We start from the raw sequence: 26,944 nt of genomic DNA, 5'->3' as shown, positions 1-26,944 counted from the left end.
ACTTTTCTGGAATACAGTTATCTTCATTAGCTTATAGAACAGGCCTATTCTCCAGATGGTATTGTAGGCTGCTGATAGATCAATGAAAGCCATGGATGTTTTCTTTTGAAAGCCCACTTTAGTATGTGAATTGAGAGCCAGGACTTAAACAACATAGCTTCAATTGGCATGAAAGCCAGCCTGTTCTACCGGCACAGCCATGAGTATCATTTGACCAGTCCTGTTAAGCAATACTAATTCTAGAAGTTTTTTACAACACTAAGCAGTGCAATGGTACAATAGCTTTGCAGAAGACCTTCAGGTTTACTGAACTTTGGGGTAACAATTATCTTGGCACACTTGAATAAGAACTGGCGGAAACTGCTGATGATGACTGACTTGTATAGTGGCTTGCATTGCCACGAAGAACTCCCACAGATACAGAAAGGCCACAAAACTGCAGTATGTGCAGGCTCAACGGTATTCCTCAACAGTCTACTAAGATGCTCCAACATCACCTCACTGGGCACATGCATTATGGAGTACTCATTGACTCACTTGTGGGCTGGCACAACTATAGAATGGGCTAACCTCCAGGCAGCCTACTCTATTGCACACTTCTGTGCTTGTATAAACCAATTGCACACTACTGTCTGTGGAAACAAGGCCATGGCAATATTGTCATAAAACTACAGGTGGTGGATATGTTGGGATGGGCACGTTACAGCAAGGTCTTCAGTGCCCATATACACTACAGCCCTTCTGCCTGAATGCCCACTACTGCCCATGGGTGCTCAGCAGGCACTCGAGTAGGAATAGCCATCCTAGATTATATTCAAAATCTCTCAACAGTGTCTCGTGAAGTGAGGGCATCTGACCCTGTAAATAGGTTCATTAAGCTCGGCAGATGTGTTGATGCACTTCGAGAGGAGTATGCTATGTACCCACACTGAGTTTCACTCTCTCTCATCATCATCGTATAACAAAAACAGAACGGTATACTATACACTGATCAGCAAGAACATTATGACCACCTACCCAATAGCCTGTATGTTCACATTTGGCATGGAGAACACTGGCAATGCACTGTGGCATGGAAGCATTGGGGTCTTGTTAGGTCACTGGAGGGAGTTTGCATTACATTTGCACACACAATTCATCTAATTTTGATAAATTCTGGGGCTGGGGTGATGAGCTCCTATGCCGCATTCAATCAAATCCCCAAAGTATTCAGATCTGGTGAGTCGGAAGGCCAGCACATTAATTAAAACTCGCTACTGTGTTACTTGAACAACTCCATTACACTCCTGGCCTCGGGACATGGCACATTATCTTTTTGAAAAACACCACTACCTTCAGGAAACCTGATTGTCATGAAGGAGTGTATATGGTCCACAACCAGTATACACCACTCCTTGGCCAATGCCTTGGACAAGCTCCACTGGACCCATGGATCCATGGATGTCCAAGTCAATGGTTCCCATCGCATAATGGAGCTGCTGCCAGCTTGTCTCCATCCCACAGTACAGGTGTCAAGGAGCTGTTCCCCTGGAAGATGATGGATTCACACCCTCCCATCAGCATGATAAAGAAGGTATCAGGATTCATCACACCGTGCAATGCTGTGCCATTGTGCCAACACCCAGTGCCAATGGTCACATGCCCACTTCAGTCATATTTGCCAATGTAGTGGTGTTAACATTGGCACATGCATGGGTTGTCAGCTGCAGAGGCCCATCATTAGGAGTGTTCAGTGCACTGTGTGTTCAGACACACTTGTACTTTGGCCAGCATTATAATCTGATGTTAATTCCACCACAGTTTGCTTCCTGTTGTGTTTCACCAGACTGCCCAGGCTAGGACGTGGGACATTGGTAATGAGAGGTGGATGCCCAATCTTGTGATGTCTGGACATGGTTTTGCCTTGGTTTCGGCGCATGTTGAAGACACTGATCACAAAACTTCTTGAACACCTGTCGAGTCGTGCAGTTTCTGAAATGCTCGTGTTGAGCCTCTGACCCCTAACAATCTGCCCTCACTCAACCTCAGATAGACACCGCGCCTTCCCATTCAAAAAAACGGGCAGCATGCTCACTGATACTACATGCACTGTGCCTGTGTCTGACTTGCAATCATTCCTTGCCAAGAGATGCTGCTATTGCCAGGACAGGTTTATATCAATAGTATGTCAGTGGTCATAATGTTCTAGCTGATCAATCCATTACTCTTGCCTACACTCCACAAATATACATGTGACACAGCTCTAAAATATCTGCAAGGAAAGGGCCAATGTGTGCAGAGGAAGAATACCTTTCCTTTGCCAGATGGCTCAACCCACTCTGTGGGATATCCTAGCCAACAATGCCAATTGACATTTACGCTTTTCACTGTTGCTTACTCAGCTTTGCTGTGTTGATGCAGTGCTCTAGAATGGGATGTGGTGTCAATGTCAAAATCAGTGTCAGTGTTTGCAGTGAAGAAAGTTTTGGTGTTAACATTGATGAGGCGTCATCTGCTGATGTAAAACATTGAACTTTTTTCTTTTTTTGCATGACCCATTGCAAAAGTTCCATGAAGTCCTCATTACTTTTTCCATGGGCAATGTTCTAGAAAATCAGCCAGATATGTGAAAGATAAAATGTTTTACATTTTACAATGTGCAATACCTGGACAAAGGAAAAGCTCACACTCTGCATAAATTGATGAACGAACTTTCCTTAAATACCATTTTGTTAGCAGTGAAAAACTCATCTCTACTGAAGGAGAAAACAACATTCGTTTTTTTACTTTATTTGCCCTCTTGAAAGCAAATAAGCAAAAGTCTAATATAAAATGGCTCAATGTGTTGCCTTTTTAATATTATTTGATGCAGTTGCATGTATATATTTTCTCTTGCAAATAAATGTTGATCTTTTGAAATGTCTGGATAATATTTTTCATCTTGTTTCACTTCTCGTCAGTTTATCATATGAACTTTGTAATGAACATCAGTTAAGAAGTTTGTTTTGCCCAATAATAAACTTTATAATGACTAATTTTTAATTCTGTTTTTATGTAACAGATGTATCTCATAATCTCGCTTTCACTGTTTTGTGCTGCGATAAGAGGAGAAAAATTGAGTTGATGTGTTCATTCTGTTGATGTCAAGTACGATCCAACCTTTATGCATCGGTGGTTTACCCAAACAGCATATTGAAAACTTCTCTTTAAATCTTCTGTGGTGTCAAGTGATGTCACACTTATGGCTGTGCCCAGAAACTGCGCACTGTCAGCGCTGAGTGGGTGTGCATCATTAATTATGCAACATATTCATATACAGATGTACCTGGAAACATTAATTGGTGGACCAATAGATTAATTATGTGACCTGCCACATTTGTAAACTCATTCATAAAATTGTTTTAAATAAGAGTTGCCATCCTCACTCTGATCCATGAGACAGGGTTAAACTTCTCACTTCTCTAAAGTCAATAATTAAAGCCCTTCACTGTGTAACTGTTCTCAAGAAGATTCCAGGATCTGACTCCTGGACTAGAATATTTGTTGTTAATCCCCACAATAACAAAGTAGGAATATGATTTAGAGTCATCAGGGAAAAGGCAACACAAAAAGACCACACTTAAATTTCCAAGGGTGTACAATTTATTGGTTTCAATTAAACATCTGCAAGTCCATCTCATCCAGTAATCACCATCATCCACCTAGCTGCTTGCCTTCACAATGTATTGTGAGGTCTGTGTCTATGGAGCAAGTGAACATTCACCAAACGGCAACACTGGAGAGAACTCAATCAGAAATCTACACCTAGACGCAGGAACACACTTTCAGATTCTCTCAGTTTTCCGTACTGCAAGAAACAGCTTTACTGATTGAAACAATCACCTTCTCTCAAATTCTAAAGTACAGCACAAAACATGACAGCCACCCCAGACGACAAACAACTTCTACATTCTATGAGAAGTGATGGCAAACTCCAAATTTTGCAAGCTGTAAAAGCACTCCATAAAATTATTTTATATCTACATCTACATTTATACTCCACAAGCCACCCAGCAGTGTGTGGCGGAGGGCACTTTACATGCCACTGTCATTACCTCCCTTTTCTGTTCCACTCGCGAATAGTTCACGGGAAGAACGACTGCCGGATAGCCTCCGTGTGCGCTCGAATCTCTGTAATTTTATATTCATGATCTCCTCGGGAAGTATAAGTAGGGGGAAGCAATATATTCGATACCTCATCCAGAAACACACCCTCTCGAAACTTGGACAGCAAGCTACACCGTGATGCAGAGTAACTCTCTTGAAGAGTCTGCCACTTGAGTTTGCTAAACATCTCCGTTACGCTATCATGCTTACCAAATAACCCTGTGAAGAAACGCGCCACTCTTCTTTCGATCTTCTCTATCTCCTTTGTCAACTCGACCTGGTACGGATCCCACACTGATGAGCAATACTCAAGTATAGGCCGAACGGGTGTTTTGTAAGCCACCTCCTTTGTTGATGGACTACATCCAGGCCTTTCTGCCAAAAAGCCTCAGGAACTGAATACAACTATTTCATTTGGCTATTTACTGCTCCTGCTAACAACACTTCCCTGGAAATTGCTGCTTCCTGCCCTAATTATTCAAAGTCTCTTTCCAAGAGCTGCTGGAAACAACCTGACACAATGGAAAGTTGCAGGCCTTTAAGCCAGCCAAGTAGGCTCTGACCTCAACCTGTGCAGAAGAATAAGAGAAAAACCAGCCCATCATCCCCAGGCTGAACAAAAAAAAAACACTTTTTATATTGGCACATACTAATCCACTCTCCACTGCATGATGATGCACTCTAAGTTTGCTGCCGTGTGCATTCTTCTCAGCAACGGACAACTGCAAGTGCTGTGAGCCTTGCACAGTCTGGAGCATTACAGTGAGACTACCCAGTTTACTGAGTAGAGAATTAATCTTTAGCAGTTTTTAATTGTAAATAATAACACTGTTTCAGATGTTGTGTGCATGTTTACGTATTATTTTTAAAGCACTGGAAATAATAGACAAATGACAAAATTAAATGTATTTTTGAATTTTTATCTATTTATAATTGACATATGTTTTATTCCATTCTAATCTGTTGTAAATTATTACAAATCTGCATCACAATATCATCGACAGAGATTGTTTGTTTTACATTATAAACAAAGCTCAACCAAGATTTGACTGTAAGTAATCCACTCTTCTTTTCTAGCCCTAACATGATTAGAGCAAACTAGAGCTAGCTCTCCAGAATGAGATTTTCACTCTGCAGCGGAGTGTGCGCTGATACGAAACTTCCTGGCAGATTAAAACTGTGTGCCCGACCGAGACTCGAACTCGGGACCTTTGCCTTTCGCGGGCAAGTGCTCTACCAACTGAGCTACCGAAGCACGACTCACGTCCGGTACTCACAGCTTTACTTCTGCCAGTATCCATCTCCTACCTTCCAAACCTTACAGAAGCTCTTCTGCGAACCTTGCAGAACTAGCACTCCTGAAAGAAAGGATACTGCGGAGACATGGCTTAGTCACAGCCTGGGGGATGTTTCCAGAATGAGATTTTCACTCTGCAGCAGAGTGTGCGCTGATATGAAACTTCCTGGCAGATTAAAACTGTGTGCCCGACCGAGACTCGAACTCGGGACCTTTGCCTTTCGCGGGCAAGTGCTCTACCAACTGAGCTACCGAAGCACGACTCACATCCGGTACTCACAGCTTTACTTCTGCCAGTATCCGTCTCCTACCTTCCAAACTTTACAGAAGCTCTTCTGCGAACCTTGCAGAACTAGCACTCCTGAAAGAAAGGAGCTAGCTCTTCTTACACTACAGCCAAATCACCTCAGAGTTTCAAGATAAGTTGCTCTTTTTCTAGTACTGTGTAATGGTACTGATAGTCATGGCATTTTCAGAACTGAAACACATCATTCCTCCAGGAAATTCTACTAGAATATCCCATATGAGGACAATGTTAACATTCGTCACACTGATTGCCATTTCTGACAATTAGGTGACGATGTGCACACTTGTCCATTTTGATAGTCAAGACATTCTGATAAACAGCATATTCAGTTGTCAAAACCTAATAATTTTTAAACCAGAGTTTTTGATAAAATAGTTCAGAAATGAGGATTATTTAGTGACAATTGCAGAATATAATTTAAATTTAACTTTTGAGCCTAAAATTTTGTTGAATAAAAATAAGCTTCAAATCTGTAGTTGACATATGTTTCATTGATTAAATATATGTCTTGAATTTATAAAGACTAATGATTGTTACTTCATGGATAACCCTTACAACAGTTTGTCAACCAGTTCTTAGATTTCACATGCCTTTGTGCCACCGTGCTGCTGCTCTCCTCTCTCTATGTTCATAATATTCACCTCCACATATAAATGACTACTTGATACTGGGTGTGGCATGAATATTGTTCATACATTCTGAGAGCTAAATACACTGTTATGATGACACTGTGATGTAAACTGTGATGAGTACTGCATGAAAAGTGATAAAATAAGGAAGGTTGCCAGCTTTGCAAAAATTACTATTTATGAACACTATAACTTATAAAAAGCATTGAAATTTAGCATTTAAAAAACATTATGTTTCTGTTTTCTTAAGATGCTGAACTTTTGTGATAGAGGTCTTACATCTGTTTGTGCCCTCAGGGTGAAGAGAACTGCCGCACACCTGATGCTCTGGACCAGCTGGTTGCATGTGCGCGTGCTCTCACAGAGGATGTGCGCCAAGCTGCCTCCTTCATCCAGGGCAACTCAACGTTACTATTCAAGCGTGCTGCTTCACCTCCACCGCCAAGCAGTGGTTCTGATTGGCTGGAGGACTATGACTATGTCAACCTAGAGTCACGAGAAAGTGTTGCACGGCAAGATGCAGAGATCCTCGACTCCCTGCCAGCTGAGTTGCGTAAATCGTATGACGCTCTTGTCAAGGAGGCAGAGTCTGCTGCTGTCATAGGTGAGTCACTAGCATTGCAACAAAAAAGCTAGTAGCAAATAGAACTATTTAAGTGAAATAAACAGCTTCCCTTGTGTGTGTGTGTGTGTGTGTGTGTGCGTGTGTGTGTGTGTGTGTGTGCGTGTGTGTGTGTGTGTGTGTGTGTGTGTGTGTGATTTTTAAAACACTGAAAATAACAGACCAATGACAAAATTAAATGTATTTTTGAATTTTTATCTATTTCTAATTGACACACACACACACACACACACACACACACACACACACACACACACACTCTCTCTCTCTCTCTCTCTCTCTCTCTCTCTCTCTCTCTCCCCCCCCCCCCCCCCCCCCCCTCTTGTCCTGAGATATGTCATATCAGTCTTTTAAAAAAAACTGAATTTTTCACTTATAAACTTGTTCATATAGTGTTGGGTGAAGCCAACTGAGAAGTTCCTTCCCTCATTCTTCATGATGTCATAGCGTTGCAAAAAGTATCCTATGTGTTTATGGCCGGTGTGCAGACAAAAATTATGCCACATATTACGCTACCAATAATTATTAGAAAAGCAAATGTTTACTGATGGACGCGGATCAATTCTTGGCTATGATACCCTCATAAATTGGTCTTAGTAAGGCTTACTAGCCTCAATAACACCAGTGAAGCAAGATTAGAATAGTCGCTACTCTAACATCAGTGACAACTACTGTGTGGAAATCGAATTGTACACAGAAACATATTATTGCTAGGTATGTCTCTTCAGTCAATACCAGTTCCAGCTAGATAACAGCACCATAGTTTACAAAGAAGATCTCTCTACCAATCATAAGCATATGCATTAACCCATAATTCTATTCTAAAAATCATAAATAAGTGATTCACATTTCTTGCCCTTACATGGGAAACACACTTGTCAAGTCTTTAACCTATTTGTACTGAAAGTAAAAGTTTGTTAATCTCTGTGATATATAGAAACATGGAATACTCTTAAACATCACCTCCTCTCTAGAAAGACCAGGATTCTACCTTCTGCACCCAGGAGGATGGCCACCTGACTCCCAAATTTAGATCTCCAAGCACGTACTGAAATTTGTTAAACACGTATCTTTCAGCCACTCTGACCTGAGGTGTCACTGTCATTGGTCATCCTCTGTTTTTCACTAATAGCACTTAATTGGTAAATTTTGTCCTTTGGCACAGATTTCTGCACTATTATTACTTACTTAATGTCACTAGGAGATTACCTGATTTCACTGGAAAGTCTGACTTAAGTGAGTCTAGCAAACTCTGACCATAATATTCAGTATGCATTGTGAATCTCCTGGATAAATCACATTATGTGGAGCTGCAAATAACTCTGTCTGAGGTGCTACCAAAAAGCTTCCAAAATACACCAGTAAATAACATTGAATTTTACCCGGCTGTTATTCACCAGTCACCTTCAAAGCCACACATGCTGCTCCCAGTGGTTTTTCATTAACTGAACACTCTCTGGAATGCACTGTTTGAGAGACAATTTATCACCACTCGCAGTTCTGCATGAATCTCCTCAACTGTGTGAAATCTTCAGCCTTTAAACTTGAGTTTCATTCTAGGGAACAAGCAAAAGTAGCTCGGCTCAAGGTCAGCTGAATATGATGGATGAGGAACAATGGTAATTTTGTTTTTTGCCAGGAATGCCTGGAAGATCAATTCATTGTGTGACCTTGCATTTTCTTGATGGAGGAATCTGTAACATGTGTGCCACTCTTCTGGACGTTTTCATCACACATCCTCCCGTATGTACCTCGGAACATGGTAGAACACGGCATTGACAGATTGAAAAGGAGGGATGAACTTCTTATCGACAGTGCCTTCCATGGTGAAGAAACATATGAGCATTGATTTCACATTATTCTACATTTGCTGGACTTTGTTGGGATGGAGTGATCATGAATCTTTCCATTGTAACAACAGTTGTTTGTCTTCTGGATCAAACACATAAACCAAGCATTCATTAATAGTTCACTTTCATGCCTTTCTTGAAGTTCTCTGCATATTCACACACATTGTTGTTTCTGCTCTCTGAGAGAATTTTTAGCATAAATTTTTTCTGCAATCCATTGCATGCACAGTTTGTTGGACAAAATCCTCTGAGGAGTCCCATAAGGCAGCCCCACATGTTGGGTATGTCCTGGACAGTCTGCCTATGATCTTATAGCACCATATTATGATCAGCAGTGACACTGTCAGAATTAATGCCAGTTAACAGCCATCCTGAATAGGGAACATCGTCAAATGATGTTATGCCATCTAGAAAACATTTAACACAGTGATAAGTTTGACTGTGACCCAAGGTATCTTCCCCAAATACTTGCTTCAAATGTGTTATATGTTACTGAAATGGTTTCTCAGAGTTTGAAACAAAAGTTTATGCACATATATTACTCCCAGACATCTTCTGTCATTAATTTTGCAAGAAACAGAACACACAACAATGGAGAAATGAACAAAATAGCGAAACGTGACCACCTAGCATAAAGCCTGTTGAAGTGCTGACCCACAAAGAATATATGAGGTATCTCTTTAGGTCATTATGTCATGTTAGCTAGATTTTACATACTATGCATACATTTTGGGAACTTCTGGGTAGCACTTCATATCAGGTTTCATTATTATACAAAAGGGAAATTCCACTATGCAACAGAGTGACATTCTATTGACATAACATTGGCAGTACAGAAAACTATTTCATTGTTTCACATTGTTGAAACTTCAATTAGTTTCCAAGACATTGATCTTTGAGTAAAAGGTAGCTGAGGACTTACAGAAGCAATGATAAACTGTGAAATTTTGTGTGGAAATAACAAAAACTTGTACAGAAATATTTGGAAAAAATCCTTATCGTTTAGGTTGTACAACTAGTTAAAAATGGCTCAACAATGATTGCTAGTTGAAGAAGATGGTTCTCAACAGGGCAGGTTTTTCATCTCAACTGATAGAATTAACAGATTTGTCCAGTGAAAGGTCCACTTCATTTCTACCATATTTCTTGAAAAATATTTTATAGAAGTATAAAACTGGGAACTACATACGAAAGCATAATTATTGGTGGCTTCAAATTATTTAGATCTCAAGCCACAAAGTGTAAGTTATGGTATTTCAGTGAGCACCAGCAAATGAAAAAAAGTTTTAAGTAGAAAAATAAGGCACTGATGTATTTAACTTTTAAAATGAGTTACATAATGATTACTTCATGTGTTATTTAGCTCTAATGATACGAAGGTACTTACGTTGCATTATCTAACGTAATGTTCCTTGTTAACATTTTTTATTGTGAAAGGATAATGTAATGATAAGTTCTATATTGGATGTCTTGTGCCTTATTTCACCATTTCCTTAATGATTTTCTTATCAGTTGCATTGTTTAAAAAAAGAGTCTGCAAAAAATGTTACGTTTTATGTGCACAGTTATATGTTCTTTCTTTCATGGGACTCCAGAACGCAGTGATAGTGAGTGATAGATGACACTGTGGTACAGGGTACACAACACACTTTATTTCATAGAAACACTATACATACAAGGATACATGACCTAACACACTTGAGCACAGAGTGAACTGCACTGCTACCATCAACCAACAGAGATAAACTTGCAAGTTACTTGCTCTGGCCAGCGATACTAACGTTCCCAAGCTTTCATTGTTGTTCGATTCCTCTGAAACAATATCTCATGTCAAGATTTTGATAACAGTACAAAATATTTTTTTTCTAAATATCTTTTCCCTAATGATATGAAATGAAAACCACTAATTGTTAGGACACAAAACATACAGTATTTAGGAAAGATTGCTGCTTCCTATAAAGAAGACACATTAAGTTGCAGAAAGGAAAAGGCACAATTAAAAGACTCTCGCATATAGCTTTTGGCCATAGCCTTCATCAAGAGAGAGAGAGAGAGAGAGAGAGAGAGAGAGAGAGAGAGAGCGCACACACACACACACACACACACACACACACACACACACACACACACACCAACCAACCAACACCAGCATCTCACGCCAGAGTGAGACATCACATGGGATGCAGGTAGCAATCTGGAGAGGGTGGAGGAGGGGAATCGATAGTAGTGTTGTCCTTACAACGCATTCACCGCTCCCGTAATTATCCCAGCATCAACCTACGGTAACATACTAAACACACACCCTCCAACCAACAGTTTCCACCCGATACGCTGGCAGTTCTTTGTGTGTGTGTGTGTGTGTGTGTGTGTGTGTGTGTGTGTGTGTGTGTGTGTGTGTGTGTTAGTAAATAGCAATGTAGCAATCTATCTTTTCCTACATTGTTGATATTCCTACCTGGAGTTTCCATTGTTTGATTAGCATTTAAGAAAATTAAGATCTGTTCTCACATTAATGTCATAAGTGTAAAATATTGTTTGTAGTTTGTTACATTGGAAGGCTGCTATGTCATGACAGAAGTGCACTATCATCATGGGAATAATGAAGATTTTTATTTTTCCTTTTCAGGAGAGCCTAAACAAACCACCGAAACAACACCACCAGCAGATGGAAGTTCTGAGCTGGATGCCAACGATCGACAGGTTTTAGCATTTTATGCTGCACAAACAGCCACACATTCTGCATTATTGACCCACGCTATTGATGCATTTCTCCAGACTGTTGAACGTAATCAGCCACCGAAAGTGTTTTTGGCACATGGAAAGTTTGTAGTCCTCAGTGCCCATCGCCTAGTGCATATTGGTGACACTGTCCACCGGAATGTTGTCCACCCAGGTGTGCGTGCACGAGTCCTCACCTGTGCAAATGCACTAAGTGAAGCTCTTGCCACAACTGTTGCAAAGACCAAACGTGCTGCTCTTCATTTCCCTTCTGTCACAGCAGTGCAGGAGATGGTTGACTCAGTTGTGGATGTTTCCCATCTTGCTCGAGATCTCAAACTTAGCCTTATTCACCAGTAATAGCAAAACATATTGCATAAGGCATTAAATTGAAAGATGAACAATTTTGAGGTGGGTTTTTTCCCTGATAGTCATGAAATGTGACTGATTATTCATTCCTGTGAAGTAATTGACATGCCTGTGGAACAATTTCCCCTATGAAAGATGAACTTTTGATTGCACAAGGACAGTGCAAATGTCTGTATAATCTGAGCAGCCTGCTTAATAGTAATCAGAGTATCAATAATGGCGTCCGCAGTGTAGAATAAGGGTGAGAGGAAGTTTGTGCTCATAGTTTGAAAATACTTACTGTGCTATTACTATGTTCATCAGTAACAGTTTCATTCACTGCATATAAGCAGATTTGAAGTAAGATGAATAATGAGTGTGTATCTATGGTATAATATTGTATGATGTGCAAATATTTGTTGTTCTTTTTTCTCATTCTGAACATTTGCTATAGAAAAGTATTACAATGTTTACGCCTTTGAAGGAACATAGTTGTAGATATGCAGCTATACTGTAGCAGCTCTTGTAATATATTATCTTCTTCCATGTATTGTAGAATCTTAAAAGTCATTTAAGACTGACAGATAATTTATTGCCATTGAGCATGTCATTATATAGATTTGCTGATAAATTTGTGTATTTATAATGTCCTTTTTAATCAAAAGCTGAAGGAAGGTGGAAGAAATGTAATTTTCTGCGGAATTTCCATCTTTGAAGATGTGGAGTGCTGTTGATGATGATTTATTTTCATGCTGATTTATGTAATATTCAGCTACTGAACAGTTTAGCAGTTTTACTGCTCTGCTGTTAAAATATACTGGCTGTATCCTGTATTTCAGTACAATAAATGTAATGTATTATATAAAAAAATTAAGTAATTTCAGTGTATACTTGTCATCGTAATAAAATTGCGTATCATAAAGAATTTAACTGTATGAATTGTACTGTGGGGGGCTGCTAGAGATTCTTTTCTCTGAAAATCATGTTGCTTCCAAAACTCCACCATTCTGTCTTCAGACTTGCTAATCAGGAGTGACCAGCCACCATGTCATCCACAGCCAATGGTGCCATTTGGATGTGGTATGGATGAGCATGGAGTCAGCACACCCTCTCCCGGCTGTTGCAGGCCTTGAAACCACTACTTCTCATTCAAGCAGCTCCTCCATTGGCATCATGAGGCTCAGTGGAGCCTATTCCATTCCTCACACCAAGGAAAACATTCCAGCAGTGCCAGTAATTGAACCCTGATCCTCCACAAGGGAATCGGCCTCACTGCTTATACAACTATGAAGACAAATCAGATAGCTTCCAAAGGCTCTTAAATATCAGAAAATATTTTGCCTAATGAATAACATTAAATTTTAAGTAATAATTGGCATATTCCAATGAGAATGTGTAAACCTGCCATAAGATGAGAGTAATAGGATTTCTGTCTCAACAGTCTCCAACAAAAACTGCTGCAAAACAGTTCCAATAAATTTTATGTAACTCCTATCCTCACTAAGGTAGGATAAACTCTGTAGATTTATGCATCTACACCATTTGTTATGTTGATCATAATGGATAACTGGAGGCTGGTGTGTAATCTGATTACAGTAAACCATTTTGCACTTCAATCTTGGAACCACATAGCAATTAAGTAAAGGTCCTCTTATGACCTACTGTCTAGCAAAACATCATCCACCTTCATTGAAACAAATCACAAACCATTGCTTGGAATTGTCTCAAGTTCTTATACTTCCCTACAGTCTTTTACACCACCTGTGAATCCTGCAGTTTGACACAATTAACATACAGGCATTTAAAAGTTCTTCAAATCTATTGTTAATTTGCAGTTCTTTTTCATAGTGATGATCAAGTGCAGCTTCAGTATATCCACATTCAACTCAAAGTTCATGTAAGGGTCCATAATGTAGCATGATCCATGCAGTTTCAGAATGCAATGCATTAATGTATATGACTTCCCACAAAAAAAGTATGATACAGTGAATATCCCACAGCACACAGAATGACATAGTGTGTATGAAACTTGCTCACAAAAATCATTTAGGGTTTTGGCTTAGTTTTCTAATCTAGATTGTCAAAGTAATTGTGTTCTAGGTGGGAGAGGAGTAGGAATTGATTTGAGACTTTCCAGGAAGTGATAGGTGTCTTTTATGTAGTACAGGAGGCTGTATATGATGTATTGGAGGTGTTGATCAACCAGGACTGAGATGTGTTCATAGGGTCACTAAAGCTGGCTATATGAGACAACCAGGAGGGTTGAATAGGTAGCAAGTGAATGGGTGTGGATCAGGAGATAAGAATTTCTCTGGAAGCAGTTGTGAATTCTGGTGAATGACCTAGGGTTTTCAGCATTTTTTGCAACTCAATTTGGATGGAATGAAAGGGGTTATTAGGAGCAACTTTGTCTATTGAGGTGTCCAAGAGCTGACAAGACCTCTCTGCCATATACACATCATGATCAAGTACCATAGTACCATAGTAGTAGATCCCTTGTCTACAGGAAATGGCTAGGGACTCAGCTTGAAAAGTTTGGTATTTCAGTGAAAGTTCTCAGGAAGGATTGAGAGGTAAGGTGGGAATTAAGGAATTCCTGGGATTGCCTAGAAATGATGGTTTTGGAAAAGAGGTGTAGGAACTGTTTGGCATATGTGTTGTAACTATTCCAGTCAATGTTTGATGCTCACTCCGTTGGTGTGCTTTGCGAATGGATGGTGAAATGTTCCAGTTGAGGTTACTGATGAGAAGAGTATATCTTTGGCTAGGGCTTTGTGGTTGAATATGGATGAGGAGCTGAATGTATGGCCTTTGGAGAAAAGTGGATACCTTAGGTTTGGAGAGGGATTTGGAAGAGAGTTTTAGGACTGAATAATGGCCAGGGTTGTAAGGTGTTGAAGTTTGATTAGGGATATAGCTGGGCTTAGACAGGAAATATTTTGGGATTGGGAAGTTAAGTTAGTAGGCCAGGCTGGGCTCACTAATTAAAAATGAGGAGTGGTAGGTGGCAGTGTTGTGTGACAAATGATTGCACCTTGACAGACTGCTGCGGCTCACTCTAAATGTTACATATTAAACAGATTTTTATAAATATTTTTTCCTAATTAACCCAGAAATGTTGGAATTTCCTAGTAATGCTATCAGTACCTACAATACATACCCATGCAGTCAATTCAGTTATGTCTTTGTCATGACTTTTGACATGAACTTAGATGAACAGAACTTAGAATACATCCTGAAATCTCTGAGGTACACAAGCTTCTGTGCTGATAATTATACATATGGATACTGTGGATGTCTTAAGTTTCATTACCTCTTAGCAAGAATGTTCCATTTTGAGGAAATATGTCCATCTACACACCTGAGTACAGGAAGGGATTGGTTGATAAGGTACATCCTAAGCTATCAAGGAATAGTCAGTTTTACAATGGAGGGTTGTGTGGAGGGTTAAAAATATTAGAGGGAAGCTAAGGCTCAAATACAGTAAGCAGGTGCAAATGGATGTAGGCTGCAGTGATTATGCAGAGATGAAGAGACTTGAGCAAGGTAGACTCATAAGGAGAGCTGCATCAAACCAGAGCAACATTTACTTTTAATAAGGCATATAAATATTTAAAAGAGAATTTGTTACACTAAAAAATTATTATAGGCAAATGAAGAAACGCCCTGAGTAAATTGGCCTTGCAATTGTGAATGGAGGCACTCATGTTCTGGATGATACACGCTAAGGCAAACAAAAAATAAACTATGCACCATGAAGGAATTATACAAATGAGTTGAATATCAGTAGACATGCTGTACATGTACAGACAAACAAATGATTACACTTCCAGAAAAATTACAATTATTGAAGATAAACCGTTTCACAAATTGAGCAAGTCAATAACATATTGTTCCAGCTCTGGCAGTTATTGGCTTGGCATTGATTGATAGTATTGATGGATGTCCTCCTGAGGAATATTATAACAAATTCTATCCAGTTGATGTGTTAGACCATCAAAATCCTGAACTGGTTTGAGGGCCCAATATGCTCCAAATTTTCTCAATTTGAGAGAGATCTGGTGACCTTACTGGCCAAGGGATGGCTGGCAAGCAGAGACTTGAGTAGAAGTGCGATTATTTTGACTGCCAAAATTTTTGGGAAAATTTTTAAAGGTGTTGAGGAAGGTAGAATGTAAGGCAGCTGGTACCCCACTTTTTAGTCAGAGTCTTTTAAATAGTAGCATATTGCCTTTTTTGTATTCGAATAGGAATATTTTTCATTGTTTCTCTTCTTTTCCCTGCTACAGCAAGCCAAGCCATTGATAAGAAAAGAACTTTGTGTGTCAGTAAAATTTACATAGTTTAATTATGTGAAATTGAAATAACACAAAACTAATTTTAAACCTCAGACCAGATTTTATGTGAACTAAAAGTTTGCATGTGCTTCTTCAGTAAACAACATAGGTTTCCCAGAACCCTTCTGATGGTAACAGAGGCACTTTACAGCATATTTCTCCATGCTGCATCACTTTATAAACTACATTTTTACCTCAGACCAGATTTTACATGCATATTTTACATGTACAACTTTGAACCTCAGCATATTGCGAACAGATAAAGATACCAAGAAAATTTTCAAGGTTATTTGAGTTTGGGATCTTAGGAATATATCGAAAAATTTCAGCCATTCCCCATGTACAGCCATTTTGTAAGCCTTGATTAGGTTTTGGTCCACTGATGATGGCGAAAATATAGTTCTCCAAGGAACTGCCCATGAACTAATGGTGCCCCCATAAGTCCCATCAAGCCTACTGTAGACCACATCACATACGAGAAGAACAAACTGATTTGCACTCATTGCCTAAGCAGAAGGAAGTGTACAATATTCTGTAATGTAGGGTAGTGGCATTAAGATAATCCTTCTGTTGAGTACACAAATGGTCCCTAGCCAAAAGCCTATCCAAAACACTTGACCCTATATTTTTACAATCAATAGAACCTGAGGTATGAGCAGCAGAAAATCTTATTTTTATCCATGGTGTTTTGGAGCAAATGAGATATGCATGCTGTCACATGCATACAAACTTTCCACAGAGACCCCCATTAAATATAAACAATAACAGAGGGTTAAACTCAAGGATACCACAATAAGTTAGCAAAGCTTTACTGTCCCTTAAATGTTTGAGACAATACTTTTTCTTTAATTTATAGGAAAACTAAACCTTTAAACTTGATCAACATTAGAAAAATTGCCCCCTTCCAAAGGTACTTAAGGAATTTAACAACTATATTCCTTATTTTAAAATCAATATTACAATGATTACAATGTGCATAACACTTTTGACAGTAAAAAAAAGAAAGAGAGCATTAACAAATCAACAAACACAAGAGAAACCAAGTGCATATTCGAACCCAATAAAGGGTTAGAAACACATGGATTAGCCAAAGCACAATAACTGCCCTGAGCTCAGCCCACCCCGCAAATGGTTGCTCATTGCAGAACAAATTTTAAAACACATGCATAAAATATATATTAAATTTACATACCAAATAAATGGCAAGTAGCACATGACTGTCCAGACATGGCAGAGAGAATTAGGGCGGGCAACTGAGCCCATGTGTTTGCCAGTACTTAAGATTAAGAGAGTAACATTTATATAACAAAATAAATTACAACATGCACATGGGCCCTTTAATGCTGACTGAGAAACCCACAGCACATAACTGAATGTTTCTTAACTGACAGTGAGAAATAAAACTTGAGTATGTGCACCAGTAGTGCAGATAAAGGCAAATCTGACAAATAAATATTTTAAAAATACCTAAACCTACAAATGATGATGAAAAATTTTAATGATAGCTAAACCTAGGAAACAAATGCACCAGTAGCGCAGGTAAAAGCACATCTTTCTAGAAAAGGTACCCACAAACAGATCTAGGTAAAATGCAAGTTCTTTAACAACTGATTCAATGTTTAACTTATTACTGTTATGTTAATCCACATTAAAAACATCAACAAAATTAATGGACAGTAGCATAAGCCAGACTAGCTTATAGCAAGAACACCAAATGCACAGAGATTTTCATAAACTACGATGGACACTTTACTGCACAAAAGAAATGACACTCACTATTACTCTTGCATTGGTCCTATGAGAATTAGGGCTATAATGCAGTAGGCAGCCACTAAAATAATATAAATTTCATTGTAGCCCATGTACGAGACAGGATGTCCTGGTTACAGGAGCAAGTAGAACATGCCAGATTGCACAGCAGTCAGCTGGCTGTGCACAGCCAGTTGTGAGCTGGGTGCCTCATTGAGAATGTATGGCTGCCTTCAGTCTCTGCACACTTGTCAAAGCAGCCAGACATTGTTTCTATCCTGAACAAGCTTCACAATGACTGTCAGTACAGATGAATTGATTCAAAAATTGTAAGCCAAAAGCAATATGGGATGTGTCTCATGAAGAATACAGCAATCATGACATGAAGGGAAGATGGGAGGAATATGACTAAAAATGAAAAGAATGAATTTGGTAAGTTATTTTTTGTCTATTACAAAACAACAGTTTGTTATATGTACAGTAGGAGAGAAGAGTGTATCAGAGTACACTAAACAATAATATACTCTAATTCACATGGGTGCAATAATAGTTGCATTATCTGATTGCTTTATATACTTACTACACAAAAGCATTTCCATTTTGCCATGCTAGCAGATTTTCATTCACAAAATAATCCACAAACAGATCCCTATAGGCTGATGATTGGCTCCCTCTACTAATAAGATCTCAGGGAATTTCCAATTGTGGAGGGATATACTGAGTGTCTTCAAATTTATATCCATCTCTTTCTCACACATAATTGTGTAAAACACAGCATGTTTTTATTATCACACTTGAAAATTCTTCTCAAACATCTTTTGGGTGATACAAAATTCTCCATTTATTTGCCAGAATGCCAAATGTACATTATAGAGACCAAGTGCCTCATCTCCAATAATGACATATGGCATCAGTACTCAACTGTTTCATTGGGGCTTTTCTCTGGTGTTAGTAAATCTTTATTGACAAGTTTTTCATGCAAAACTGATTGCTCACAAACAGATGAGTCACTACATTTCTCGTATGCTCCGACATGTATATAAGTAAACTTACAATCCGCATCACTTAAAGCAAGTAAAACAATGGAAAAATAATTTTTATAATTATAGTAAGTGAGCCTAAAGATTGCAGCTTTTTTATACGTTATGCATTTTTATTAAAACCATTTGCTATCTCAATCCATCTTTCCTCATATCATTCCAGAAACAATATTTGTCTCATGTTTTCCCAAGTCACCAAGCAAGTTTCATATATGACTTCTCAGATGGTGGTATATCCCAACTGAAAACTATGAGTCAGTGGTGCAGTAGTTAACCTTTCCTCCAAACCCCTCTCCCAATCCGAAACCTCTGTCCTATCCAAAGGCCTCACCTTCAGCCCCACTCCCAGGTTCAACCAAACTGCCCCTGTCAAGGATTTACTGTCCTACACTCGTAGTCTCTGCTGGAAATATCACTTTGCCACGAAGAAAAACAATCCTGATCCCACTCCTAATGATCCAACTCCCCAAGACACTATCCAAATTGAACCCTGCCTGCAACAGTTCCGTCCTCCATCACAGCGGGACCCACCTCCTCTTCCTCAAAATCACTCTCTCCAAACCTTCCAGGAATTTCTCACTTCCAGCCTTGCCTCTCAATCTTTCTTGAAAAACCTTAATCCTACTCCCAACATCACCACAGCCGAATCCCAGGCTATCCGTGATCTGAAAGCTGACCAATCCATCATCATTCTTCCGGCTGACAAGGGTTCCACGACCGTGGTACTTGATTGTCGGGAGTATGTGGCTGAGGGACTGCGTCAGCTTTCAGACAACTCTACATACAAAGTTTGCCGAGGTAATCCCATTCCTGATGTCCAGGCGGAGCTTCAAGGAATCCTCAGAACCTTAGGCCCCCTACAAAACCTTTCACCTGACTCCATCAAACTCCTCACCCCACCGACACCTCGCACTCCTACCTTCTACCTACTTCCTAAAATTCACAAACCCAAACATCCTGGCCGCCCCATTGTAGCTGGTTACCAAGCCCCCACAGAACGTATCTCTGCCTACGTAGATCAACACCTTCAACCCATTACATGCAGTCTCCCATCCTTCATCAAAGACACCAACCACTTTCTCGAATGCCTGGAATCCGTACCCAGCCTGTTACCCCCGGAAACCATCCTTGTAACCATTGATGCCACTTCCCTATACATGAATATCCCGCACGTCCAGGGCCTCGCTGCAATGGAGCACTTCCTTTCACGCCGATCACCTGCCACCCTACCTAAAACCTCTTTCCTCGTCACCTTAGCCAGCTTCATCCTGACCCACAACTTCTTCACTTTTGAAGGCCAGACACACCAACAATTAAAGGGAACAGCCATGGATACCAGGATGGCCCCCTCGTATGCCAACCTATTTATGGGTCGCTTAGAGGAAGCCTTCTTGGTTACCCAAGCCTGCCAACCCAAAGTTTGGTACAGATTTATTGATGACATCTTCATGATCTGGACTCACAGTGAAGAACAACTCCAGAATTTCCTCTCCAACCTCAACTCCTTTGGTTCCATCAGATTCACCTGGTCCTACTCCAAATCCCATGCCACTTTCCTAGACGTTGACCTCCATCTGTCCAATGGCCAGCTGCACACATCCGTCCACATCAAACCCACCAACAAGCAACAGTACCTCCATTATGACAGCTGCCACCCATTCCATATCAAACGGTCCCTTCCCTACAGCCTAGGCCTTCGTGGCAAACGAATCTGCTCCAGTCCTGAATCCCTCGACCCTTACACCAACAACCTGAAAACAGCTTTCGCATCCCGCAACTACCCTCCCAACCTGGTACAGAAGCAGATAACCAGAGCCACTTCCTCATCCCCTCAAACCCAGAATCTCTCACAGAAGAACCCCAAAAGTGCCCCACTTGTGACAGAATACTTCCCTGGACTGGATCAGACCTTGAATGTGGCTCTCCAGCAGGGATACGACTTCCTAAAATCCTGCCCCGAAATGAGATCCATCCTTCATAAAATCCTCCCCACTCCACCAAGAGTGTCTTTCCGCCGTCCACCTAACCTTCGTGACCTCTTGGTTCATCCCTATGAAATCCCCAAACCACCTTCCCTACCCTCTGGCTCCTACCCTTGCAACCGCCCCCGGTGTAAAACCTGTCCTATGCACCCTCCTACCACCACCTACTCCAGTCCTGTAACCCGGAAGGTGTACACGATCAAAGGGAGAGCCACATGTGAAAGCACCCACGTGATTTACCAACTGACCTGCCTGCACTGTGACGCTTTCTATGTGGGAATGACCAGCAACAAACTGTCCATTCGCATGAATGGACACAGGCAGACAGTGTTTGTTGGTAATGAGGATCACCCTGTGGCTAAACATGCCTTGATGCACGGCTAGCACATCTTGGCACAGTGTTACACCGTCCGAGTTATCTGGATACTTCCCACCAACACCAACCTATCTGAACTCCGGAGATGGGAACTCGCCGTTCAGTATATCCTCTCTTCCAGAATGAGATTTTCACTCTGCAGCGGAGTGTGCGCTGATATGAAACTTCCTGGCAGATTAAAACTGTGTGCCCGACCGAGACTCGAACTCGGGACCTTTGCCTTTCGCGGGCAAGTGTTCTACCATCTGAGCTACCGAGGCACGACTCACGCCCGGCACTCACAGCTTTACTTCTGCCAGTATCCGTCTCCTACCTTCCAAACTTTACAGAAGCTCTCCTGCGAACCTTGCAGAACTAGCACTCCTGAAAGAAAGGATATTGCGGAGACATGGCTTAGCCACAGGCTGGGGGATGTTTCCAGAATGAGATTTTCACTCCGCTGCAGAGTGAAAATCTCATTCTGGAAACATCCCCCAGGCTGTGGCTAAGCCATGTCTCCACAATATCCTTTCTTTCAGGAGTGCTAGTTCTGCAAGGTTCGCAGGAGAGCTTCTGTAAAGTTTGGAAGGTAGGAGACGGATACTGGCAGAAGTAAAGCTGTGAGTGCCGGGCGTGAGTCGTGCTTCGGTAGCTCAGATGGTAGAACACTTGCCCGCGAAAGGCAAAGGTCCCGAGTTCGAGTCTCGGTCGGGCACACAGTTTTAATCTGCCAGGAAGTTTCATATCAGCGCACACTCCGCTGCAGAGTGAAAATCTCATTCTGGAAACATCCCCCAGGCTGTGGCTAAGCCATGTCTCCGCAATATCCTTTCTTTCAGGAGTGCTAGTTCTGCAAGGTTCGCAGGAGAGCTTCTGTAAAGTTTGGAAGGTAGGAGACGGATACTGGCAGAAGTAAAGCTGTGAGTGCCGGGCGTGAGTCGTGCTTCGGTAGCTCAGATTGTAGAACACTTGCCCGCGAAAGGCAAAGGTCCCGAGTTCGAGTCTCGGTCGGGCACACAGTTTTAATCTGCCAGGAAGTTTCATATCCTCTCTTCTCGATATCCGCCAGGCCTCAACCTCCGCTAATTTCAAGTTGCCGCCGCTCATACCTCACCTGTCTTTCAACAACTTCTTTGCCTCTGTACTTCCACCTCGACTGACATCTCTGCCCTTACTCTTTGCCTTTAAATATGTCTGCTTGTGTCTGTGTATGTGCGGATGGATATGTGTGTGTGTGTGTGTGCGAGTGTACACCTGTCCTTTTTTTCCCCTAAGGGAAGTCTTTCCGCTCCCAGGATTGGAATGACTCCTTACCCTCTCCCTTAAAACCCACATCCTTTCATTTTTCCCTCTCCTTCCCTCTTTCCTGACGAAGCAACTGCCAGTTGCGAAAGCTCGTAATTCTGTGTGTGTGTTTGTGTGATTTGTTCATGTGCCTGTCTGCCGGCGCTTTCCCGCTTGGTAAGTCTTGGAATCTTTGTTTTTAATATATATATATATATATATATATATATATATATATATATATATATATACTAAATGAGCATGAGCAGCGATAGAAATACGCCGTTTGTTGCAATATGCTTGGGACAACAGTACATTTTCAGGCAGACAAACTTTCGAAATTACAGTAGTTATAATTGTCAACAACAGATGGCACTGCGGTCTGGGAAACTCTATAGTACGATATTTTCCACATATCCACCATGCGTAGCAATAATATGGCGTAGTCTCTGAATGAAATTACCCGAAACCTTTGACAACGTTTCTGGCGGAATGGCTTCACATGCAGATGAGATGTACTGCTTCAGCTGTTCAATTGTTTCTGGATTCTGGCGGTACACTTGAAAGTGTCCCCACAGAAAGAAGTCACAGGGGTTCATGTCTGGCGAATAGGGAGGCCAATCCACGCCACCTCCTGATGTTTTGGATAGCCCAAAGCAATCACACGATCATCGAAATATTCATTCAGGAAATTAAAGACGTCGGCCGTGCGATGTGGCCGGGCACCATCTTGCATAAACCACGAGGTGTTCACAGTGTCGTCTAAGGCAGTTTGTACTGCCACAAATTCACGAAGAATGTCCAGATAGCGTGATGCAGTAATCATTTCGGATCTGAAAAATGGGCCAATGATTCCTTTGGAAGAAATGGCGGCCCAGACCAGTACTTTTTGAGGATGCAGGGACGATGGGACTGCAACATGGGGCTTTTCGGTTACCCATATGCGCCAGTTCTGTTTATTGACGAAGCCGTCCAGGTAAAAATAAGTTTCGTCAGTAAACCAAATGCTGCCCACATGCATATCGCTGTCATCAATCCTGTGCACTATATCGTTAGCGAATGTCTCTGGTCAGCAATGGTAGTGGCGCTGAGGGGTTGCCGTGTTTGAATTTTGTATGGATAGAGGTGTAAACTCTGGCGCATGAGACGATACGTGGACGTTGGCGTCATTTGGACCGCAGCTGCAACATGGCGAAAGGAAACCCGAGGCCGCTGTTGGATCACCTGCTGCACTAGCTGCACGTTGCCCTCTGTGGTTGTCGTACGCGGTCGCCCTACCTTTCCAGCACATTCATCCGTCACGTTCCCAGTCCGTTGAAATTTTTCAAACAGATCCTTTATTGTATCGCTTTTCGGTCCTTTGGTTACATTAAACCTCTGTTGAAAACTTCGTCCTGTTGCAACAACACTGTGTTCTAGGCGGTGGAATTCCAACACCAGAAAAATCCTCTGTTCTAAGGAATAAACCATGTTGTCCACAGCACACTTGCACGTTGTGAACAGTACACGCTTACAGCAGAAAGACGACGTACAGAATGGCGCACCCACAGACTGCGTTGTCTTCTATATCGTTCACATCACTTGCAGCGCCATCTGTTGTTGAAAATTGTAACTACTGTAATTTCGACAGTTTGTCCGCCTGAAAATGTACTGTTGTCCCAAGCATATTGCAACAAACGGTGTATTTCTATCGGTGCTCGTTTAGTTTTTATTGCCGTTTCAGATATACCGGTCATTTTTGAAACACCCTGTATATAGTACAAAAAAAATTACAGTGTCTTAAGGAAACTGTTAAAACTCAAGCTAGCCTGGTTGAAACAGACATTGCTGAAAGTAATGAAGAGGATGGTGGTGTACAAATTCATTCACCTGTTACAAAAGACAAGTAGAAAACTAATGAAGACAGTTTGATGATGTACTTATGCAGAGCATCACAATGAGGGAAGGTAATAAAGGAACCAAGCATCTGATTCAGATTGACTAGTTCTGCTTTCATTGTGAGAAGAAATTAAAAAGATTCCAGAACATCATAGGCTAACTACAAAAATGGGGATAACTGATGTCATATAAAGGACACAAATTATTCCACTGGAAGCTCTTCACGATAACCAGTCTGAAAATGTGCCAGTAACATCAATCACTGGACCATATAGCTGTAGGGTCTAGGAGACCTTAGCACAGAGCAAAGGAAAGTTGCCATGGTTATTCCATGCCTGTTCCAGACAGGCACAAAATTGGTGTTGAATGTGTTAGTATCACCTACTGACTAAATTGTATCAACTCAAAATTCTGAAATACTTGACCTGTTTCAGTAATAAGTACTACAAGAACATTAACGTTTGAATTTTTTTCAAATGTTTTTTAAATTTACCATATAAAATTACAATAATTTTCAAATTATCATATACATGGACTCATTTTAAAACTACACTCCTGGAAACGGAAAAAAGAACACATTGACACCGGTGTGTCAGACCCACCATACTTGCTCCGGACACTGCGAGAAGGCTGTACAAGCAATGATCACACGCACGGCACAGCGGACACACCAGGAACCGCGGTGTTGGCCGTCGAATGGCGCTAGCTGCGCAGCATTTGTGCACCGCCGCCGTCAGTGTCAACCAGTTTGCCGTGGCATACGGAGCTCCATCGCAGTCCTTAACACTGGTAGCATGCCGCGACAGCGTGGACGTGAACCGTATGTGCAGTTGACGGACTTTGAGCGAGGGCGTATAGTGGGCATGCAGGAGGCCGGGTGGACGTACCGCCGAATTGCTCAACACGTGGGGCGTGACGTCTCCACAGTACATCGATGTTGTCGCCAGTGGTCAGCGGAAGGTGCACGTGCCCGTCGACCTGGGACCGGACCGCAGCGACGCACGGATGCACGCCAAGACCGTAGGATCCTACGCAGTGCCGTAGGGGACCGCACCGCCCCTTCCCAGCAAATTAGGGACACTGTTGCTCCTGGGGTATCAGCGAGGACCATTCGCAACCGTCTCCATGAAGCTGGGCTACGGTCCCGCACACCGTTAGGCCGTCTTCCGCTCACGCCCCAACATCGTGCAGCCTGCCTCCAGTGGCGTCGCGACAGGCGTGAATGGAGGGACGAATGGAGACGTGTCGTCTTCAGCGATGAGAGTCGCTTCTGCCTTTGTGCCAATGAGGGTCGTATGCGTGTTTGGCGCCGTGCAGGTGAGCGCCACAATCAGGACTGCATACGACCGAGGCACACAGGGCCAACACCCGGCATCATGGTGTGGGGAGCGATCTCCTACACTGGCCGTACACCTCTGGTGATTGTCGAGGGGACACTGAATAGTGCACGGTACATCCAAACCGTCATCGAACCCATCGTTCTACCATACCTAGACTGGCAAGGGAACTTGCTGTTCCAACAGGACAATGCACGTCCGCATGTATCCCGTGCCACCCAACGTGCTCTAGAAGGTGTAAGTCAACTACCCTGGCCAGCAAGATCTCCGGATCTGTCCCCCATTGAGCATGTTTGGGACTGGATGAAGTGTCGTCTCACGCGGTCTGCACGTCCAGCACGAACGCTGGTCCAACTGAGGCGCCAGGTGGAAATGGCATGGCAAGCCGTTCCACAGGACTACATCCAGCATCTCTATGATCGTCTCCATGGGAGAATAGCAGCCTGCATTGCTGCGAAAGGTGGATATACACTGTACTAGTGCCGACATTGTGCATGCTATGTTGCCTGTGTCTATGTGCCTGTGGTTCTGTCAGTGTGATCATGTGATGTATCTGACCCCAGGAATGTGTCAATAAAGTTTCCCCTTCCTGGGACAATGAATTCACGGTGTTCTTATTTCAATTTCCAGGAGTGTATCATTTCTGTTCTGTTTTTATTCATTTTCAGTTTTTTCAAATTCTTAGCATTAAAATTTAAGAGCCAGGGGAGAAAATGGTGATAGTTCATTTTTTCCAAAATTTTGGTGCTTAACTGCTGTTGATTTTTTTAATGGTATGTTTTCTCATTGGTGCAACCATTAGTAGTTAGTGCCATATACCTCTGGAATTATTAGTTGCCATATAATAATGCAAGAATAAATATCTTGTAAGAAATAAGTAAATTGTGACTACCACCATTTTACCCCCTGATCCTTCAATATTTTCAAATATTATTAAAAATAAACTTTCATTTTTGTTTTTTCTACTCACCTCAAACCAATTAACAATTTTTCTTCTGGCTTTACATAAGCTCACATCTGAGTATCAGTAGTGATAATAGAATTTTTTGTATTTTCCAAAAGTTTATCAAATGATTGCTCTGACAT

At 41.5% G+C, this 26,944-nt stretch overlaps 1 protein-coding gene across 8 annotated transcripts in view; it reads left to right on the top strand.

The window, feature by feature from the left end:
- The window catches only part of LOC126354991 (enhancer of filamentation 1), a 685,921-nt gene extending 673,100 nt beyond the window's left edge, over nt 1–12,821 (top strand). For all 8 annotated transcript variants that reach the window (XM_050005092.1, XM_050005096.1, XM_050005097.1 and 5 more), the window contains exons 7-8: nt 6,656–6,962; nt 11,457–12,821. In XM_050005092.1, coding sequence (XP_049861049.1) covers nt 6,656–6,962; nt 11,457–11,908 — 759 coding nt within the window. In that variant the 3' untranslated portion in view covers nt 11,909–12,821. The remainder of the gene's footprint in view (nt 1–6,655; nt 6,963–11,456) is intronic.
- The last annotated feature ends 14,123 nt before the right edge of the window (nt 12,822–26,944 follow it).

The sequence above is a fragment of the Schistocerca gregaria genome, chromosome 3, assembly GCF_023897955.1.
Source record: "Schistocerca gregaria isolate iqSchGreg1 chromosome 3, iqSchGreg1.2, whole genome shotgun sequence".
Classification (NCBI taxonomy): domain Eukaryota; kingdom Metazoa; phylum Arthropoda; class Insecta; order Orthoptera; family Acrididae; genus Schistocerca; species Schistocerca gregaria.
This window is presented reverse-complemented; position numbering and strand designations above follow the sequence as displayed.